This window comes from Elephas maximus, chromosome 10 (genome assembly GCF_024166365.1).
Source record: "Elephas maximus indicus isolate mEleMax1 chromosome 10, mEleMax1 primary haplotype, whole genome shotgun sequence".
Taxonomy (NCBI): Eukaryota; Metazoa; Chordata; class Mammalia; order Proboscidea; family Elephantidae; genus Elephas; species Elephas maximus.
The window spans coordinates 84,361,046-84,384,352 of NC_064828.1; the positions used below are offsets into that span (position 1 = coordinate 84,361,046).

The window sequence follows — 23,307 nt, forward strand, 5'->3', positions numbered from 1 at the left end:
AAATGAATAAACCTTGAGTACAGCTAATAGCAGTAGCTAACGTGAGCCATCCACATGTAAAACTAATGGGAATGTGTGCCCAATTTCTTGTATTAAGGATACATCAAAGCAACTGTCATGCTTACTGCCATATTCCAAAGAATGTCTCTGCTTTGTTTTACAGTCTCAAGGAAATAAGAACCCTTTAGATCTGTTATTTCAATACAAGTTGATGACATATAATAAAGCCTGCCAACTATATCCCCAAATCATTTCTCATTTAACTCCAGATACCGGTGAGCACCTATCCTGAGCACTGAAATTTGGTGCTCAAAAAATACTTTTTCATTGTATCAGTGTTTTTCCCATCCTGCTCATGGAACCTTCCTCTGTATAGGAGTCCATTCATCTGAAGCTGCAAGGCAGCGAGAGAAGACATGTTCCAATTTTATTTAAGTCAAGGGAAGGAGAAACATTAGCAGAAACAGCCTCTGTGATTCATATGGGCAGTTAGTCAACAGATATGCTGGGCGTTTGGGACACATTGCATGGTCCCTGACCTTGTGGACAGCAGTGACTTCTGCCTTATCTGAATTTTCAGTTACCTCTGAGAGACTTCCCTCCAAATCCTTCAAAAGCATTTTATGTAGGAAGACATCCTTCTGTGATATCCCTGGAAAGGGGGTACGAAGGGTATTTTAAATATAAACTGAGTTGTTAGCCGACATCAAGTCAACTAAGACTCATAACCTTATGTATGGTAGAATGAAACGTTGCCTGGTCTTGTGCCAGCCTCAAGCATGTTTGAGTCCATTGTTGTGGCTCTTGTACCAATCTCACCAGGGATCTCCCTTGTCCTTGCTGGCCCTCTGCTTCACCAAACATAATGTCCTCCTCTAGCCGTTGATCTCTCCTGAAGACTTGCCCGAATCAAGCAAATCAAGACAACATTCTATTGTGAACCATCGGGTTTTCGTCGGCTAATTTTTGGCAGTAGATTGCCAGGCCTTCTTTTGTAGTCTCTTAGTCTGAAAGCCCTGCTGAAACCTGTCCATCGTGCGTGACCCTTCTGGATTTGAAATGCTAGTGGCAGAACTTCCAGCATCATAGCAACATATAAGCTACCATAGTATGACAAACTGATAGACGGGTGGTGGGAAATTGAGTTAAAGACAGGTTTTTCATTGTGATCGCTTGCATTTGGATATTAAATACGGTTTTTTTTCTGAACTGGCATTTTAGTTGGTATTGACTAACATGAAAGTAAAGAGCTGCATTAATATGCAGGGTTTTTGCATTTTCTTTATAATCGTTGACCATTTGTAAGTAAATACGTTTTTATACTTTAAAAATTTTCTAATTATAAAAGTTGTGTATGTTCATCATAGAAAACTTAGAACTATATAAAAAATTTTAAAAATCTGGTAAGATTAATAGTGATTTTATTTCTGTCCTATTAAAAAATATACATACTCATTTTTTAAATAAAATAAGGATAATTACATTTTTATATTTTTTAATGATTCCATAATTGCCATCATTTAAGTTTTCCAGCTATTGGAAATTCAGGTTTTTCCCATTTCTCAATATTATAAATAATGCTTACATCAGATATTCTTAACTTTTTTGCACTCTGGATCCCTCTGGCATTTTGATGAAGCCTGTGGATTCTCCTTAGAATAATATTTTTAAGTGCACAAAATAAAAATGCAAAGGAAACATGAGTATGTTGAAATAGAATTGTAAAAGCATTTAAAAATTTGTGGTATAGTAATATGTGTGTTCCCCTCCCCCCACACAAATCCAATTATTTCTGTAAGATAGAGCCCTATAAATGAAATCGTGAGAACTTCACAGAAACTTTGATTTTTATTGTCAAATTGCTCTTAAAAAAGCTTAGAGCAGAAAATTTTTTTTATGTTTAAAAGTGCATAGCTTGATACTCTTTTGAGTATTTTGAATATTCACTGTTTTATACTTGAGTATTTATTATGAACCAAAAGGAATATTTCATCTCTTTGATCACCAAATAAGGTTGAATTTTTTGAAAGTATAATTAGTGGCCATTTGTTGTAGATTGATTATAGTCCATTATGATTCTGCTACTCTTAACTTCCCTTTGTTTCTAATAGAGTTTTCTTTGTATTTGTTTACTTAACCATTTTAATGTAGTTTATCAATGTCAACATAACTTCATAGTAAATTCTACTTGCCGCTGCAAGTTAGGGGTATAATACAGACTGCTCAGCCCAAAACTTCATGCAATCTCAGCACATAAACCACCTCCCTTTTTAAGAATTACCTATGGAAGAAGAGCTGGAACCTCACAATACTATGCACTTTGTAAATGTGGGCGATGACTCTTATACAGCAATAATTAGGAGGATAGAGGAGTGCTTTGGAACAGGATTCCGACATGTGACCAGACCTGTGCAAATGTCCCCATCCATTATTCTGACCTGCTTTTGATTATGATGCAGTCTTAGGCTATTTAGTTCTCACGGAACCTCCACCCTATAGTTAGGATGAGTCCTTTCGGGACCAGAGATTAAGAATCTCTGAGTGGTGTACTTCCCAGAGAGAGTACCATTCTTTAAACAGTTGACCTTTTATTATCTCCACTTTGGAAAATCGGTTTCATTTTAAAAGCAAACTGTTTCCTTTTTAAAAATTCTCTAACTGTAGTCCAATTTTCTCTTTCTAATGAAGTTATTAATGGTATTAAGGTGTTTACAAGTAGACAATTTGAACCCAATAAAAAAATGAAGCTCGTTGCCGTCGAGTCAATTCCAACTCCTAGCAACCCTACAGGACAGAGTAGAACTACTCTACATGGTTTCCAAGGCTGTAATCTTTCAGGAAGCAGACTGCCTTGTCTTTCTCCCGTAGAGCCCCTGTTGGGTTCGAACCGTCAACCTTTCAGTTAGCAGTCAAGTATGCTTAACTGCTGTGCCACCAGAGCTCCTTTAAAATGTTAAAAGTGGTGAAATAATTTTAATTCAAGCTGGTAAAGTTAAGTTGTAACATTCGTTGGCCTGCTGACATGTAATGAGGTCTAAGTCTGTCTGGTTAGTAGTATCTTTGTTATTGTTGGGTGCAATTGAGTCAATTTCAACTCACATGACAGAACAGAACTCCGCCCCATAGGGTTTCCTAGTCTGTAATCTTTATGGTAACAGATCTCCAGGTCTTCTCCCGAGAAGCCACAGAGTGGATTCAAACTGCCAGGCTTCTGGTTAGCAGCTGAGCGCCTAACCATTGTGCCACGAGGGCTCCTTAGTAGCATCTTTCTTTAGTGCCTGTTTCTAAAGTAACTTTTGTTGCCTTTTCTGAGGAAAATGGAAGAGCTTTCATTTTTCCTTCTGCAATAGTCAGAGTAGCTCTAAGATTAGAATGTGAACATTTTTGTGACTTTAACATATATTGCCATATTGCTTTCTAAAACGGTTGGTACCAATTCACAGTGCCGCCAGCAGTGTGTGAATATATTTCAGCTCTACCAAGGGCCGTTTTCATTTTAGGAATGTTACTAATTTTGTTAGGTATAAGAGAGTGCTCAAGTTTTATTTGCCTTGTATTTATTTCATTTGTGTTTATCTATTCTATTTAATTTTTTAGATTAATAATAATCCTAAAGAAATATTTTAAGACATGACTATAATTTTTATAACTTTATAAGTTATTTATTCATAATTATGCATGGTCCAGACTATGTTGGTATCTCTAAAGAAATTTGTTGCTGTTGTTGTTGGGTACCATTGAGTTAGTTCCAACTCATAGCGACCCTGTGTACAACAGAATGAAATACGTAATTGAAATATTAATACAAAGTCTACAGAAGTTATGAAACCCAGTATAAGCTGGTTGAAACCCTGTAACTCTTGTGATTATATTTTCTTTTCCCCCTTTACAATTAAAATATCAGGCTTAACCTCTTAGAGAGGGCAGTTTTTCTTGCCTTTTGCATGTGTGCTTGCAACCAGGTGATTTGACTGTACCTGATCTAATATTTGGGGCTTTGAACTGTTCACTGTTTCTTATCATTAAGAATGTGACGTGTTTTGTTTTTTATTGTCATGACTGTGTCGGCCAAAAATACAGCTATGTGGATTTTCTAGTGATGGCAAAACCACTTTTTGGCATTCTCTGTACCATCCTTGGTACAAATTCAGCAACCAGACTGATAAAACTTCAAGCTAAACATTTGTTTAGGTGTTAAATGTGAAAAATGGAGGGGTGGGGGAAAGAACCAACCAGATTTGAATGTAACAAATAATACCTCTTCCTTTAAAAAAAAAAAAAAAAGCGTGGTAAAATCTTACCTGTACAGTGTATCTAGGAGTGAAACATTATGTGTGAACCGGCCAAATAATAGTTTATCTCTTCAGGTATCAAATTTCATTTAAATATTCTTTTATTCATAATAACATTTTAGAAGCTTCTGGGAAGGTAATGTTTTATGTGTGTATATATATGTGTGTGTGTATATATATATATATGAAAATAACCTTTGGAATCAGTAGTTAAAATAATGTGTGTGAATTCTGGTATTACTGTTTACTACTTGTGGCCAGCAAGTTTTACTTCCTCTGAATCACAGTTGCCACATCTATAAAAAAGAAATACCTGTATTCTCATTTTTAATGCAAATATTAGACATAGTGGTTGGCAAAATGCCTTGCTTTAGGGAGCCTTCATTCTAATATAGTGCTTAGCTTATGGGTTTTTGGCATTCCAGTATGCTGGCACTGAAATATCATTCGTTTGGGTGATGTAATGCTCTTATTTCACTTCATCTATCAGCAGCTGTATTCACCCAGCTTGAGTCTTCAGTTTCTGTCCCCTCTCTTTCCTCCAATTTTCGTAATCCTGAATTCCCTTCTCAGAGACTTCCCAGCCTTTCTTTTATACTCGTCTGCAGCTCCCCTGTCTGTCTTCCCCTTCTCTTCCTTACTTTTCCTCAAAAAAGAAAGAACAGGCTGATATGTGCCTGACTGGAAGAGCCCTCTGTAATTGATGGATTACCCCACTAGTGAAGGGTGGAGGGAGACTACTGATGGGAAAACAGAATTAAAGCTGCAACATGGAGCAGGTACCCTGTGCAGGAGTACTGCCCAGAGATATGCTCCTGAGAAGGGGTTCTGTCCAGTGTGCAGTGAGGTGAAAGATGCAGCAGAGCCAAGAGTGGCCAGAGAACCACACAGAAGACATCCGCAAGAGGCTGTTATTTCAGTTTAAAAGAAAAATCTGCGCTTTGAATTATTTGTCATGGAATCAAAGTAAAAGGACTCAAAAATTCAATTTAAATATGACTTACTGAACAGAACTCTTCTCTGCCCAGAAAGTTGAACACAGAATTGAGAATTTTGAATTGAATAAAGTTGTGTTCCTGTAGAAAAGGTTTTCCTGTACTGCCTAACCCTTGGGAACAGAAACATGGACAGTGGACAAACACACAGCTTTTATTGTGAGAATAATTTTTGCTCTAGTTGAAAGAGTTTTTGGACATGTGGAACTGATTGTGGTATTATTGAACTTAACACAGGACCTTTTCCAGAATCTCCATTTCTACGTGGTGAAGCTGAAATAAAGGAAGATGGATTGGAAATGCTTTCTTGGAAATACTAGCTAGAGCTCTTTCAATTAAAAAAAAGATTGCTGTTTCTGCACAAACATGCACATAAGTCAAAAAAGATCTTCCCAGAGTTATCAAGCCAGAGATGGGTTTGTTTGAAGATAAAGTCTGAACAAAGTGTTTGAAGTTAGTTTATAATTATCTCATCACCATTCCCCCCAACTCACAGAAATGTGCTTCAGCACCTGGGAAAAAGTGCACAAAGATACACTCGGATTTCGATGATGATACTGCCAAAAGAATTTTTGTTTAAGTGATAGTTAATTTTTACGATTTTATTATTAACTAAGTGTTCTTCATTTTTATGTAGGGTTTAGTTTTTTTTTTTTTTAATAGTTTGTTTTTATACGAAAATTTATACTAAATTGCTTAATGTTTATATTTTAGAAGTGTTTTATAATGCTTTCTAAATTTTTGTGTTTGGAATATATTAAATATTTGGTTTATTAATTTGTATTATTGTATGGATTCTTACACCTTTTAGTGAAATTAGTACTAGTATGCAAAGTGAACACTCTCATTTTGCCCCAGTGTACAGTCAGCCATTTAGAGGATACCTAAATGACGTTTCAGATGAGTCGTGAAGGATGAGAGGATTAGACAAATAAAGAGAAGTCGTGGAAAGAATGTTGTAGGCAGAGTTCTTCAGGAGAGAAAGGACACACTGAGTTCGAGCAACTGAAGGTTCAGCATAGTTGGTTCTCAGAGTTGAGAAGCTCTTAGTTGAGGCTGGAGTGATAATCTGGTGACAGGTTGTGAGGGCCTTTGAGAAGCCATAAGAAGTATCCAAGAACCCTCTGGAAACCAGAGAAGGATTTTAAGTTTCATAGTAGATAGCCAGATTTGCATTTTTAGAAGGCTGCTGTGTGAACAAATTGGAAAAGAGCATACTGGTTAGAAGACTAGTGCAAACATTCAGGCAAGAAATGACTATGGTTAATCAGTGGCGGTGGGATGGGGAAAAAGTACATTGATTTGAGAGATATTTAGGAACTTAAATTAACAAAGCATGACGATGGATCTGGTGTGAGCATCTGGGTGAATGGTGGTGCCATTCGTTGAAATAGCATCTGCAGAGAAAGCTATGTAGGCTTATGTGGGAAGCTGATGGGCTCACTTTTGCAGATGCCAGAGGAACAAAGAGTTCCATTAGGTATATGTAAACATCTAGGGCTTCGAGAAAAGTCTGGAGTAGGGATATAAATTTTTGAGTATCATCAACATTGAGATGCCTGTTGAAGTTCTGAGACTGGATGAAATATTTAAAATGGGAAAAGTAAGGGAAACTGAGCAGGAACAGCCAGAGTTTTCCAAGGAAAATCATGAGAGGGTGCTGTCATAGAAGCCAGGAAGTAAGAGTATTTCTAGAAAAAATGAAGTGATAACTATGCCTGGTATATGGAAAGTTTGAGCAAGGTAAGGTCCAAAAATGACTATTTGTTTTAACTAAGGAATTCATCGATGCAAGGGAAGTTAGATTATAGTAATTCTAAAATGAGGAACTAGGCAGCTCTTTCAAGAAGTTCCCAATGGATGACAAGAGGAGATAACCTGAAGGATGATAAGGGGTTGAGGGTAAATTTTATATTTAAAGATGGAGACTTGAGCCTGATTAACTGGTATGGGAATGAGCAAGATAAAAAAGATACAGAGAGGCTTCTCAAGGCATTAGAGTCCCTGGGAAAGTGGAATATGTGGACACCAAAATGTAGGGGGAGATCTTTGGATTGTAGAGAAGAGGAAGCAGGAGTCTGAATGCAGGTAAGTTTGTATGTATGGTGCTAGAAAATGAGGAAATTTGCTTCTGAAATGACTCCCCCCCTTTTTTTTTTTAATGATACAGACAGCATTGTCATTTGCTGAAATTGAGAAGAAGATGGGTTGGGGGGAAGTTGAGGAGAATAGAGAACGATGATTGAAATATCTCCTCTGCAGAAGCAGAGAGCGCACTGACCAGGGAAAATTTGAGGACCAGTTGAGGTTATTGACGATGAATTGATAGAAGTTCTATACCTTTCTGAATTTCTCCAGCAGCAGAAAACTTCCATCCCACCTGTGGTATGTGGGGTGTATGTGAGGAGTTTCTAAAAAGCCAGGTCTCAGTTGGGTCCAAAGAAGCGCAAAGAAAAGAATATAATGAATGTGACTCATGCTCACCTTGGAAACATCCACTGTTGTTCTGTGCTGCAATATTAAAACACTCTCTGAAGTTATCAAAGTGTGTTAATAAGCTCTTTGCTCCTTCAGTTCAGTAAGTGGCCCCAGATTGCTGTTTTGTTTTTCTTTAAGTTCCTGTCCGCTTTTTTATACTATTTCTGTCTCCTCCCTTTCTGTTTTCTTCCTCGTTGTCAGTTGTTCTATCACATTGCTGTCTGCATGCAAGTCTGTATCAGCCCTACACCCTGGACTTTGTCAACATCTGGAATTATACACCTCTGAAATAAAGCCGTGGGCTTGAAGACCAGACAACCAAGCTCATTAGAATTGTGTGCAAAGTAAGAGTAAATAACCTCTGAGTGTGATTCTCATGTGCTGTGCTTTGAGGATGTACACGAGTGTTTGTACATGAATTTTGGGGGCATTTATTGGGTTGTTGCTCAGTTTTCCACATAGAAAGGTTTGTTGCCTACACTGTATACCCATCGTGTTTTTCTTATTTTGAATTTCCATGGATGGAGATATTATTAGAGAGCTTTCAATATTTATGATTATTTCTTTTATATTTGTTCTTCAGTACTTGCCAAGTGTTTTCATATACATTACCTAAATTTTGAAAGTACATGATTAAATATTTTATGGTATTTATTATTATTCTCATGGATTTTCAAATACTCACATATTTTGTATGGGAATAAAATATATTTTCAAATACTTATGCATTTTGTATGAGAATAATGTACCATGTCACAACTGGTTCATTTAACAATGTCACATGTAAATGAAATAGAAAATGTAAATATTTTGGAGGTTTGAAAAAATAAGTTACCTGCTCTAGCTTTTCATATATTTCTATGTTTTATGGACTTTCTTTGGGAACAGCTTATGTACATATCAGCAATGTTAATTTTTTAAAGAAGTATATATTTTTAAGAAGCACAGTAAATATCTTTTTTTTTATTATTATTCATTTTCTGTAACTCAATTTTGGTCCTAACCTTCCTTCTGGTCAGGAGTAGGGTAAATTCAACACCATTTGTTTGGAGGAGGCTTCCCCCACACCCTGAGGTTATGCTAAGGTTTGGGGCCTCAGACAATGCCACAGCATGGAGGAGAGGCCCCTGAATCATCAGTCACTGGTCCTACTAGTCACCAAGGAGAAGCCTATTGTCTCAGCTTATACATTCCCTCCAGGTTCACTGACTTTGCTGGTTGCCTGTCTTGCTTGTGACAAGGGAACCATTGGTAAGTTGCAGCCCTGGACCTGGACTCCCGCCCCCTTGGGACAGTTGGAAACTCTTTTCCTCTGTGCTCCTTCTTGCATGGGCTACCTGGGGAACAGAGTGCTGCTCGGGGAGTCACAGCCCTCTTGCTCTCCAGTTCAGGGGAATTATTTTTAATCTGGGGGAAATCACTGTCTCCTCAACACCTATTCCCAGTTAGATTTAGTTGTTTGTTTTTGTTTTGTTTTCAAGAACAACGGTTAAGTAGCCCTGACAGAAATCTTCCTGTAGTCAAGGAAGGACACCCAACGTAACCTATTTAAATAGGGGAATATTTGGGAGGAAACACAATTTTCATTTTAAATACATAGAGTAGAATGTTGTAGAGTAGTAGAGTTCAGCAGGCTACCTCTGTACAGTGTTACCTCCTCTATAACTCAGCCTTTGTGGCTAAGTCTTTGTTTTGACTCATTGAAGAATTTTAATATATGTTGAATATGTTTACATTTTATTGATACAGTTTTTGAGTGGCAGTCTTACATATTGAGCAGAATATAACTATCAATGCATTATGCAAAGTTTCTAATTTGTTTATTTTGTTTTGTTTTACCTAAGAACACTGGAACTATTTTGGGGCTGATGAAAATCTTGGTCCGGTGGCTGTGAGCATTCGAAGGGAAAAACCAGAAGAAATGAAAGAAAATGGATCTCCATACAACTACCGGATAATTTTTAGAACTAGTGAGGTAAGTTGCAAATGAGAAGTTTGAGGCTTAATTGAAGATGAGGGGGGAAAAAGAGCAAAGCAATTAAATTTAATAGTACATGGTTACAGATGTCTTCAGAATAAACAAAGAGTTCCTTTCAGTCATTGGTGGTAGTGGTGGGGGTGGCCATGATGGTTAGATCTGGATTTTTTCTTTCCATTTAGCTCTGCATAGATGCAGTGAATGAATGGGTGTTTTGATTCGAGATAGATATGTCCATTAAGAGTAGCCCAAGGAAATTGGAGTCACGAGAATACCAAGTGAGATATTGCCTATCCTACTGTTTTTTTTTTTTTTTTTTTTACTGGGGCAGGCAGAAAGCATCAGCCAGCTTAAAGAACAGAGTTCTGAAGGATGAGGGCCACCCAAGACTTAAACTCCCCTATTCCAAGCTGTTGCTTAGGATATTTCTTGACCCAAGAAGAGACAAAGTGACTCTGTTCTTCCTCTTTCACTTTCCTAAATATTGGACCTATTCACTGAGTTCTAGAACCCAGGCTTTCTAAACCAGAGGCTGCTTAACTGTGGTAAAGCAGGCTCTTGAAGCTTTTTTAGGAATCTGTGTAACATATAACATTTGAGTTTTTAATTTAAAAGTTAAAAAATATATAGGAAAGGAAAAATAAAAGGAAACAGCCAACAAAGCTTTTTTGTTATTTTTTTTAACTCAGCATTTGGAACTTGGAGGTGGTACTTTTCGCTCCTTCTAAACCTATGTATAGTTGTGCCAGCTATCAGTTTGTTGCTTCTCTGCTCCTAATTCACTTTAAGATTGTTGTTATCCAGTAATTCCTAATGCCCTCTGGAGGAATCTAAAAAAGAATGGCTTTGAAACTAGAGTAGATAGGCATTTGGCTTCATTTCCCACCATTGAATGCAAGGCAGGTTTCAGCGGTTGGCTTCGCTTAGTAATTGTTCCTAAGCTTGGACTCTGGGGAAATTAAATATAGGATTTTTAAAGGCAAGACTTTAATACCTAATATATTGTTTATAGTGGCCAGAGAGAAACGAAGAGCTAACATGCTATAGTGTACTTTTTTTCATGCCAAAGCTAATCTTTAAGCAATGCGAGTTCTTTTGTTGGACAGGAGAAGCACAGAGAACATACTGTGCTTTTGAAGGTGGTTGTAGGTAATTGTTTGCTTCTAGCTTCCCTAGGCCCCCAGATTTCTGTGAGCTTCACATATTTTACTCCCAAGTGTATTTGACTTCCCTGTTCTTATCTCCTCCCACCCCACAAGGGCACTCTGATTTAAGCCTCCACCATATCCTTCCTTTCCTATGCTATTTTTTATCCACCTAAATTCCTCTTCTTGCCACTATCTATCCCGTCCCTCATGTCAAGGTTGAGATTTTCTAAATCAGCACTTTGTTTCTCAGATCCTGTTACTGGTCTTCATGAGTTGTCCCTTCTCAGCTAGCCTGGCAAGCACTCCTTGTCTGGCCACAGCCTCTCTCTCTCCAGTGTTAACTCCTGTCCTAAATTAACAGAAGCCCTGTGCTGTGGTTGGTGAATCACACTGACTTCTCTCTTTCCCATCTTCGTTCTGCTGGCACCTCCCTCCACTTCTCTGGTCAACCATTTCAGTCTTTTTCCTGTTGCCCGTTCCACTAAGTTACATCTCTTGGGTCTGTTTCCTTAGCCTTTGATTGAAACATCCAAGTCAAATGTTGTTACTTTCACTTGTTTTTATGTTTGAATTAATGTTCTGTTAATGGCAACTCTATTATTCCAGTTGTTCAGGCCAGAAACCCTGAAGTCACACTTTGACTCTCACCTCCCCTGCTCCCTTCTGCCCTTCAGATCTGGTCTGTCAGCAGAGCTTGTTGGCTTTATCTTCAAAATATGTCTAGAATTGAACCACTTCTCCTACCCCCGCTGCCTCAGCCTCAGCCTCCTGTAAGCCACCATCTTTTTCCTGAAACTGGTCTCCTGCTCCTTCCTTTAAGCCCTGCATCCTTTCAGCCCAGCAGGGATCCTTTTGAAATGTAACCCAGATCTTGTCATTCTCATGGTCTTCCATCTCCCTGTGATGAAAGCCAGTGTCCTTGCTAGAGCAGACCTTGCACGACTGATGCAAACCCCTCCTCCCAGCCCACTCTGTTCTAGCCACTGGCCTCGTTCCCTCTCCAAGCCCTCGACTCCCTCTGCCTTTCTAATGGAATGCTCTTCCCCAGCCATCCTTTGGCTCGCTCTCACACTTTCTTCTGGCCTTTACTCACAGATCAGTGGGACCTGCTGTGGCTACTGCATCTAAATATTTCTAGTCCCTCCTGCTAACATTTCATATATAATTCCATGCTTTATATTTTTTATATTAACATTTAACGCACTGGCATATTGTACTTATTTATTTTATTAGTCTCCTCAACTAGAATGTAAGCTCTGTAAGGGTGTGGACTTTTGTTTTTGTTGTTCTTTACCATTTTTTTTTAATGCCTAGAATAGTACCTCCCCTCCCTCCCTCTATCTTTTCCCCTTCCCTTCTTCCTTCCTTTCCTCTCTGTCTGCTGCCTGCTTCCCTTTTCCTTCTTCCCTCCCTTCCAATTAATTGCCAGTAGCTTATGTGCAATTTTCTCCTTTCCAAAAAAAATAATCTATTAAATGTGGTTTAATCGTAATATCTATTGTACGGTAAAAACATCAAAAAGTTTAGTAAAGCAAAAAGAAAGTTTTATTTGGCATATATTCAAAAAGGCAAAAGTTGAGAAGTAGACAAGCATACTGCCAGAGCCCATGTCTGCCCAAGTCCAAGAAAACATTACAGAATAAAAAAGAATGGGAAAAAGGACAAGCACGCGGCCACAGCCAGGTCTGCCCGAGTCCACAGAACATTACAGAGTCATCAGTATATATTAACACTACACAGTGGGCAAAACCACTGAAAGCTTGACCTTTTCACCGATTGGCTAGAAACTGTGATCCTGCATTTCGAATTGTCCCTCTCTCAACAGGCATTGGTACAGGTTTCTGTAATGACAGTCAGGAGGATCTTCATTGGTCCAACAAATTTCTATTCACTAAAAGTTAACAGAGGAAGATAAGAGTGGAAAGTCTTTTGTGTTCTGGCTTGTGTGAAAGGTTCCCTAAAAGATGTTTTCCAAGATTATCTTAGCTATTGTCTTTATACCTCAGGGCCCAGTTGATGTGCCCTGTGAGTCTTTCTGAGCCCTTATGAGCACAGCTCTAGCAGAGCCACATTCTCAATGCTCAAGGACAGGGAATAATGGCTCCAGTATTATTTCCTAAATCATGTCTTTATCAGATTTTTCATAGAAATAAATTTGAAGAAGTTCCTTGATAGAAATGTTTCTGGATGTTGGTTGCTGTTCATAGCTCCTGGACTTTGTGGGACAGGCACTTCAACCTCACTGTTTTCACTGACTCTAGTCCACGAAATGTGTAAGAAATAGGATTCAGTGTTTATGCTTTGTAGGGCCTTTTCATGTTACTAAGTTCTCGTGTTAATAAATTCATCGAGAAGACACGGTCACCACAGTGATGTCCCAGTTGCTTCAGTGAATGCCATCAATAACACAGAAGTGCACATAAATCTCATTTCAATAGAAGTGACTATTACAAAACATTAAAGAAAAGATCTTACATGGATTTATATGTATGTCTGTTTATGAACAAAATCTTATGGCATAGGAGTACAGGGTCTTATGAGGACTCTCTTCTTGTTTCTCAAATTTACTAACCAAAATGTCGGTAGTATAGTGATTTGGGTGTTAAAAATGAGTCATTCTTTTTCTCATCTGCTTTGGCTTTTGTGAAGTTAACTGCTGCCTGTCTATGGAGCATGATGCAATGATTAGCATTCCTGGTCTTGGTTTCTAAATTGAGAGTTCTCCCAGCCTTTGTGGTCCCCATCCCAAGGCATGTACTTTTGCATAAAGGAAACACATAATAACGGAGTTATTAAGCTGTTTTCCATGATTTAAAAAAAAGAAAAAAACTGTGTGTGTTTATCTGTCAGAATTCGATATTAGGTAATAGGAAAATGGTGTTTTTTGGGAAGTATTATTTGAAAAGAAATCATTTACAATGAAAGAAAAGATACTAATGAAATGAATAGACTGCAAAACGCTCAAGTACCTTTTTCTTGTATTGTCGGGTGTTCCATTTTTTCCATTGCTACTGTATCATGCCCTCTTTTCTGTTACCTGAAGATTGCTGCAGCCTCCTTCTATGTTCTTTCTCTGTCTCCACTTTTCTTTCTCTTGCAGTTTATCTTGTTAGCCAACTTAATTTTTTTTTAACATTAAAAATCATTGTTCCCACTCAAAAAAGTTCTGAGATTACCTAGTGCAGCCAGATGAGGTGTACACCCCACAGTCTGCCTTCAGGGTCTTCTGCTTAGAGGGCTCTCCGTCACTTTGCAGTTTTGGCACCCACTCCTCCCTTGTGCTAGCCTTTAATTGTGTGAAAGTTTCCCTAAAAGATATTTTCCAAGATTATCTTAGCTATTGTCTTTATACCTCAGGGCCCAGTTGATGTGCCCAGTGAGTCTTTCTGAGCCCTTATGAGCCCAGCTCCAGCAGAGCCACATTCTCAGTGCGCAAGGACTATACTGTTCTTATCTGTCCTATGTTGGTGAGACCATAAAGTGTTCATCACAAACCAGCTCCATCTCTGGTCCAACATTTGGCTATCACTAATGGGGGGGGGGGGGGCACAGGGGAAGGAGGGGGAGCGCAAAAAGTGCCAGAAACTCCATGAACTTCCTACAGTTATGGCACGTATTTTTATTGTATAAGGGAAAATGGCAATAAATATCTCCTTTACATAAGATAGAGCCCTGGTGCTGTGGCGGTTAAGAGCTCGGCTGCTAACCAAAAGTTTGGCAGTTAGACGCCACCAGCTGCTCCTTGAAAACCCTATGGGGTAGTTCTACTCTGTCCTACAGGGTCACTATGAGTCAGAATTGACTCAATGGTGATGGGTTTTTTGGTTTTTACATAAGATAATCAGTTCTAATGTAGAGCTCAGAATGTTAATTATATGATTATTTTTCAATGTCTAAATATCTTCATTCTCCCAGGTAAGCACAGAAATTGAAAAGACTGAATAATTCACAAAGGTATAAGATCCAAATTCTAAGCACTTATTCTTCAGATATTTCTCTGAGATATCTCCTTATTTTTCTGTTTGTCTACTTAGTGGTGTATTATAACCATGCAGAGACCTTGATCCTACTGATCTCTGTAAGGAAATACTGTATTTGGCATTTCCGTAAATGTCCTCAGAGGCTTGATTATGAGTTCCTTTGGAGTTGCCTGGGTCTTCTGGCCTCATTTTCCGGATATAAAGTGTCATGTCACTTTTCTCATTCTTTCTCCCTCACTGGCTTCACCAGAGTCACCGCAGTTTAGGCCTTCAGTACATGTGATAAAGTTCTCACCCCTCACGCCCAGCTCTTGTTTCTCTTTCAGCTCATGACACTGAGAGGGTCAGTCCTGGAGGATGCCATCCCCTCAACAGCAAAGCACTCAACAGCCAGGGGGCTTCCCCTGAAAGAGGTGCTGGAGCATGTGATTCCCGAGCTCAATGTCCAGTGCCTGCGGTTGGCCTTCAACACCCCCAAAGTCACAGAACAGCTGATGAAACTGGATGAACAAGGGGTGAGCTTGGCTTTCAGAGAAAGCTTCCTTGTAGGCTTATAGGGTGCAACCTTAAATTTTCATTTTTGAGAGTGAAAACTGATATTTATTTTGAAGGAGACTTTCTTGCAGCTAACTCTTTTTTCTCTAATTTGTCTAAACTCTAAACATTTCTCATCTTTTGAAATTCCGTATGTCAGAATTGATAGATAGGATACTTAAACCATGTTCAACTCTGTTGATAATCTTACATAGATGCAGTGAATTCTTCAGGTACTCTGGGAATAAGTAGTAGCCATAGCAATAATAATACTAATAGTGATCATAGCTAACACAAATGAGCACATTCATCAGACTCAGTTCTAAGTGCTTTAAATACGTTATTCCATTTACTCTCCCAGCTCTTTTAGGATGGTACTGTTGTTGTCTCCATTTTAGAGATAAGGAATCTGTGGTACAGAGAGATTTAACAATAATTCCAAGTTCACACAGTTAATAAGTTGTGGAACCACGGTTCACACACAGTCAGACTCAAAGCTGCGCTGTTAGCCGCTACACTTTGGATGCTTAAGGTTTAAAAGCCTGTTGGTACCACCAAAGAGGTATTTTAACCAAGATTTAAAAATAGGAAATTTTAAAATTTGGGCCCCAAACGGTAACAAAATTAAAATGCTCAAGCTTTTCTTACCTGTATTTAAATGACTGTATGAAGAAGAACGTGGTATCAGAATTAGAGGAAGACTCATTAACAACCTTCGATATGCAGATGACGCAACCTTGCTTGCTGAAAGTGAAGAGAACTTGAAGTATTTATTGATGAAGATCAAAGACTGTACCGTTCAGTATGAATTGCACCCCAACATAAAGAAAACAGAAATCCTCACAACTAGACCAGTAAGCAATATCATGATAAATGGAGAAGACATTGAAGTCATCAAGGATTTATTTTATTTGGATCTACAATCGACACCCATGGAAGTAGCAGTGAGGAAATCAAATGATGTATTACGTTTTTTTTTTATTACGTTGGTCAGATCTTCTCAAAAGACCTCTTTAAAGTGTTCAAAAGCAAAGATGTCACTTTAAGGACTAAAGTGCACCTGACCCAAGCCATGACATTTTCAATCACCTCATGTACATGCGAACGCTAGACAATGAATAAGGAAGTCTGAAGAAGAATTCATGCCTTTGAATTATGATATTAGTGAAGAATATTGAATATACCATGGAAGTGCAACCAAGTCTGTCTTGCAAGAAGTATAGCCAGAGTGCTCCTTGGAAGCAAGGATAGTAAGACTTGGTTGCATGTACTTTGGAGATGGTATCAGGTGGGACCAGTCCGTGGAGAAGGACATTATGCTTGATAAATCTCACTTGATCCTCAGTAAGATGGATCGACATAGTGGCTGCAACAGTGGGCTCAAACAGCAATGATTGCGAGGATGGTGCAGGACCGGGCAGTGTATTGAACATAGGGTCACTATGAGTCAGAACCGATTCGGCAGCACCAAACAGCAGCAATCTAAATGCAGGGGCCCTATGGTCAAGATGTAAATGAGGGATAGGATGATCCAAATAAAGGTAGAAGAAGGGTAGAGAATGAAAAATTACAATTGTGAAAATCCACTGGCTGGTAAGTATATGCATATTCCACGTGGGGTATTTTATCATATGTGTTAATTTTGTATTTGTTGTATTTAAATACTCTTACTTTAACTCTTTCTTTGAGCACTGCTGTCATACTGTATCTTGGAGGTGGGTGGTGGTAATTTTTCATTTTTTAAAAATTCCTGCAGAAATAAAATTTGTCCAGATTTTGAATGTTGTTTTATGAAATTTTGATGGTATTTCCTTAATTAACAAAAATTCCAATTTAGTTAAAATTAATTTAATTTAAAAATAAATTTTAAAGTATATTTATTCTGTTAATTCAGCCAATGAGAATATATTATGAACAAATAGTTAGACTAACTTTTCTAATCCTTGCTTTCTCTGTCCATTCATTTCACTTTTCGTAATGCACAGCTAATGTCTAGTCCACACATTTATTTCGAGAATGCCGTGAATATCCACATCCATAAAATATAAATATGAAGCACCTTGAACTCTGGAGAAGACAACTGATGCATTTTGTTAACTATTTTGGAGGATGTGTTTCAGTACATATTTTGGACATTTGTTCTAACAGATGAGCAATAGAAAAACGATGATTGGGTTCAACTTAATCTATTCAGTCTTTTCAAATTCTGTGCTTACCTGGGAAAATGAAGATATTTAGACATTGAAAAATAATCATATAATTAACATTCTGAGCTCTACATTAGAACTGATTATCTTATTTAAAACCAAAAAACCTATCACCATTGAGTCAATTCTGACTCACAGCGACCCTGTAGGCAGAGTAGAACTGCCCCATAGGGTTTTCAAGGAGCAGCTGGTGGCGTCTAACTGCCAAACTTTTGGTTAGCAGCCGAGCTCTTAACCACCACAGCACCAGGGCTCTATCTTAAGTAAAAAAAAAAAAAATTAAGTAAAGGAGATATTTATGGCCATTTTCCCTTGTTTTATCCCTATACAATAAAAATATGTGCCATAACTGTAGAAATTTCATGGGGTTTCTGGCACTTTTTGCGCTGCCCCTCCTTCCCCCGTGCCCCCCCCCCCATTAGTGATGACCAAATGTTGGACCAGAGATGGAGCTGGTTTGTGATGAACACTTCATGGTCTCATCAACATAGGACAGATAAGAACAGTATAGAAAGTTTCACTTAAGTTAAATTTATTTAATTTATGAAACTGTCCATTCTGAAATTATGGCTTTCCTATTCTTGAGGGTATTAAAACATCCTTTCCTTCATAAAATTATTGATGACAGTATATCTTAGATGGTGTTATTTAATATCATTTTTTGGCAAGGTTAAGATTTGGCAATCTGCATGAGTCTCCAAAATTTTTTTGGAAAGTTTCCTGGATAGTAGAACCTACAAGTTTTAGAACGTGCTGTTCTATATGAGCAGCTCTGTATCCAGCCTAAAGGGCACCAGCACTTGGCCTCTGTCTTTTCTTTTAAATCTCCTTACAGAGCATTCAAAGCCAGGATTGTGCTGATGTAAAACAGATGACACACATACTTAGGCTTTTTGCCTGGGGAGTCATTTTGGGGGTAGGAAATCTCATTAATGCCTCGAAATCATTTTGAGAAGCGGATTTTTTTTGGTGCCATTACAAACACAGATTTTAAAGAGGAAGTGCTTATAAATGCAGTAGATTATGCATATGAATCATCATGGAGCATGTTTAGTTTCCATCTATGTCACCATTGTCTTCTTTTTCTTTTTAATTTCAAGCTTTATACATCTTTACATTCTTTAAAGGGATTTGTAGTATGAAACCAGGAAACTGAACTTACTGAAAGGGACTTTTAAACCTCCTTTTACATTTTATTTAAATGATTTCTTTAATATGTTAACTACTCATACTAAATGCCTTCATAATTATGGTTGGAAGAAGAAAACACTTTATTTGCTACATTGTGGTGGCTTGCCTTTCAAATCTTTGGCGGTTTATTTCCTCATTTTCCCACTTTCAAAAGCAAAAATGAACCGAACAAGTTAAAATCATACTTAGAAGAGAAAAAAAAACAAAAAGACAGCATTTGACAAAAATTTCAAAATTTGGTTTTCATTTGACTTGAGGCGTTTCAGTTCCTGAAGTTTTAGAAAATGAATGTATGTTTTGTGGCTTATCTAAGCTTTCACATCCTCTTTCTTGATTTCCTTTCTGGGCCTTTCACTGTTCCTGTACTTTTCCACTATTTATAAAGGGGCAGTGAGAAAATGAAATACTACCATTGTTTTCAGACATGTGAGAAGATAAAACAGTGTGTGACTGAGAAAATTTGGATCATCTCTGGATTTAGCTTGTCCATCATGTTCCTCTACTTTGTTTAGTAACTAATTTAGAATATCTCTCATGACACAAACAAAATCGATAAATATAGATATTTATGTAGTTATTACTGTGTTCTAGGCACTTTGCACGTATAATCAGATTTAATCCTCACAACAATCCTTTGCGGCCCTGTGTGGTGGATTCTAGTTGCTGGGCCTGTTTGGCGTGAAGAGATGGCGGCCTGTCTCAGTGCCATTTTTCTTACTCTTATCCCTTAGCAGTCCTGAACGCTGCGTACAAATTTGCATGATGCTACCTTTCATTTTTTTAATTTGCAAGTTTTCATACATTTTTGCATATCTTGAATTATTTTGATCCTGAAGACTACATTTTGAAATACTAGGAATTTAATTATCCATTCACTTCAACTTTTTAATAATATGGCTAGTTCAATTTAAAATTTGCCATGTCAGAGCCATTTTCCTTCATCTGCTGTTTAAAAAACATACATCTCATGTACTCTGTGCAAAGGGGATGAAAGATTGTCTTCCCAGGCCCTGTTTTAAGGAGTTCACATATAAGTGGTTAGTACAATGCTAGACACATGGTAAATAGTCAGAAAATATTAGCTGTTCTTGATACTGCTAAAATAGTAACTTGTTATTAACCCTTTGCATGCAGTATCTTACTTAATTTTGATAGCCATCCTATGAGAGAACTCCTATTATGGATAATGTATTATGCTTACTTTTATAAGTAAGCATAACTGTTTCAAATCCGATAAATGCTTATTGAGTATTACTCTGCAGGTTGTTAAATACTGTAGAGAATAAATAGGCAAATATCCTTACCCATGAAGGAGATACGTTCACAAATTACTGTAGTGGTCAAGGGAATAGGAAAGCTGGTAATAGGGAACCCTAGGTTGAGAAGGGAGAGCATTGACATGTTGTTGGGAGGTTGTTAACCAATGTTATAAAACAGTATGTGTGCTGACTTGTTCAATGAGAAACTAATTTGTTTTGTAAACCTTCGTCTAAAGGACAATTTAAAAAAACTGTAATAGAGCTAGGGTTAATATAATGTGTTTGATAAGAGAATTGCAAACAAAAAGCAATGGCAGTGTAAACCAGTGGGGCCAAATCACGATCAGTTAGATGGATCTGGTTGAGGTAGGCCTTGAAAGGGAAGAAAATTTCATCAGGCCAGAGAATGAACAGTGAGGTGACCTGGACTCAGAGCAGAACACGAAGGTACAAGAGCACAGTGTGGTTGTGAGGCAGCAAGAAGTTCCCCTTAGCAAGAAGGTGGAGCATGTGTAAAAGAGGGATAAAAATAATTTTTATTGAGTAGTGACTATGCCAGGCACTGTGTGAAGCAATTTATAGGATTTTACAGGAATTTTATTTTAATTAGCCTTCAGAATCCTTTGATATAGCTACCATTATTGTTCCTGTGTTACAGACCGGAACACAGAGGCACAACAAGGCTGAAAGGCACCCCTTCTCCCCCAGATCACGGTTAACACCTGGTGGAGGCAGGTCTTGAATGCAGGCATTCAGGGTCCAGAGCTATGTTCTTAACCAATACACTATATATACCCTATCCTTCCTCCCCTGCCCCACAAGTGGGACAAGAAACTCCAAAGATGCCTCCAAGCCTTGTTATAAAACTTTCAGTGCCCAGTATTAAATGAAACATGTTAAACTCAAATGAAAATGGAGTACAGTTTATAAATATTTAAAGTAGAAATGCCAGTTTGCTGAAGAGAAAATTGATAGGCCTTCCTGTTTTCATTAGGAAATAAAGTTTCACATACACAGTAGTGATTTTCCCTAAATGAGTATCTCTATTCTTTTTCTAGATGCTTTTAAAAAATGTAAGAAAATGAAAATTTTAGGGTCTCAATTTTTTAAAAAGTTACCTACCCATCAAGTGATTGACATTATAGTAGGAAATGTTCGCCATTTAACTAAGTCTGCAGTGTATGTCTTAAGAATGGATATAAGAAAAAGCAGTGTTTATTTGGTAATGAATAGCACTGATGCTTTGATGAAGGACTGGAATGAAATTCTTGCTGACTTAGCCATCGATTGCCACGATACAGTATTTTGTTGTGAGGATAAATGAGTTTGAACAGCCACTTTTTTCTTTGATTCGGGCAAGTAGTTTTGAAAAATGACCCAAAGGGGAAACAGTCTTTCCAGACTGATTTTCTGTGAATGGAGCTTTGGCAGAACATGCGCCAGTCCTAAAATTTTAATCTTCTCTTAAACTATGAGATACCAGACTGGTTGCAGACAACTTATGGACCTGTATGTACCTCATCAGGACGTAATACACTCACTCCTTACTTGCCGCAACATAGTTAGGTTTCATAGACTGGGTCATTATGTGAAAATGGAGGATGACCATATCAGATCACAAAATATTATATGGAACACATATGTCCCTCTGGACCCAAGAGGGGAAAAATGTAGGTGGGTGCTCTGCATCCCACTGGTCATGAAAGGGTTACTGCCAAATGTATGTCATTAATGCACAAAATAGTTTGATGGTAGATTTTTTACTGTTGTTGTAAATGCAAAATGTTGGATAACAAGATAGTTGCTAAGTAAGAAGTAGGTGTACAATGGCTGTTAATAGGTCACGGGCAGGTCAGTGGCTTTGTCTTGTCTGGTCACAACTGATGATGACTCTGCACCAGCCCATCCAAGTTCTTTTACCCAGCTGAGGCTGGATAACTTCTCACAGTAGATTTGAAGAGATTTTGGGCTGGGTGACTGGTAGAGCCCTTTCCAGTGATGAGATTCAGTGTATAACATGAGCAGTAGCATTAGCACTTGGAAGGTATTTGGCAATGGTAGGCCTACAGTTTGCACTGATGGAACACAACAAGAGTAATGAGGCACATGTGGTGAGGAGCCGTTGGTTCACGATCCAAAAAGCAGAATAACTGACTGCAGACCTTTCAGCCTTTCTAATTGTTAAAATTGTGGGTTTCCTTTTAAATTCAGCTTTGAAATAAAAAATTAGTTTCTTTTCTACAGGACTTCAGTAGGTGATATCTTCAAATGGCCCAAAAGCTCAAACACTGTGACAATGAGTATATCGAGGGAGTCCATTCCCACCTTGTGCCTGTCTACACCCCTCTTCCTTCCCTTCATATTTATCATTTTTATTATTTTCTCAGGTATTGCTATGTTTCTTTTTACGGATGCCCCAGATTTATATAAATTCTTATTTTTCCACTTTTTGTATACAAAATATAGCATGGTCTAGACACAAAAAAAAAAAAAAATTTTTTTTTTTTTTTTAGACACCTGCATTTTCCCATGATAGTGTATTTTGGAGATCTTTCCATGTCAGTACCTAGAAGCCTTTCCTGTTGTTCTTATTGCTGAGTAATATTGCATGTATCGTACAATACTTCATCTCCTACGTTTCCCTATTGATAGGCATTGGGGTTGATTCTAATCCTTTTCTATTTCAAATAGTACTGTGATGAAAAAGGTTTTCCTATATAATTGAAATTCATCTTAATGTTAAATCAGGTATGTTTATCATCACCTTAATACCCAATATGAAGCCTTTTATTTTTATTAGTGAGAAATTTTGCACTACATAACAATTAGATAAGCTTATTATGTGCATGTGGGGAATATTTCCTTTATATTATGTCAAAGATAAAAATAGATTATGTCTATGCCCATATGTATAAGTAATTTTAAAAGCATCAAATTTTTTTTTCCACAGATGTCATTTTTGAAAGCAGTCACATTTTTTGCTCTCAACACTGAATTGCTAAAGTCTTTGTCTTTTTTTTTTTTTTTTTCGGAGAATAGTGTAGAGATTTATTTTCAGAAAGTAGTTAAGGGAGTTATCATGTGAATAAAGAACTCACCAAACTGAACGCTACCAGTGAATCATGAGGATTTAAAAAAATTACCAAGGTTTTCATGTTTTTTGATGGTAGACTAACTTGTTGCAGACCAGCTCTCCCGCAGAGAATAATCAGAAAAACTGGATAAAATATTAAAATAAGCTTGGA

The 23,307-nt window shown here is 37.7% G+C and overlaps 1 protein-coding gene across 19 annotated transcripts in view; it reads left to right on the forward strand.

Annotated features, from left to right (window-relative positions):
* SIPA1L1 (signal induced proliferation associated 1 like 1) overlaps positions 1-23,307 on the forward strand; it is a 412,099-nt gene that overhangs the window by 269,971 nt on the left and 118,821 nt on the right. For 18 of the 19 annotated variants that reach the window (XM_049898770.1, XM_049898772.1, XM_049898754.1 and 15 more), the window contains 2 exons: positions 9,610-9,740; positions 15,198-15,386. In XM_049898770.1, the coding sequence (XP_049754727.1) occupies positions 9,610-9,740; positions 15,198-15,386 (320 nt within the window). Of the gene's footprint in view, positions 1-6,002; positions 8,110-9,609; positions 9,741-15,197; positions 15,387-23,307 lie in introns of those variants that run through there. The other variant, XM_049898773.1, reaches the window with a different exon arrangement.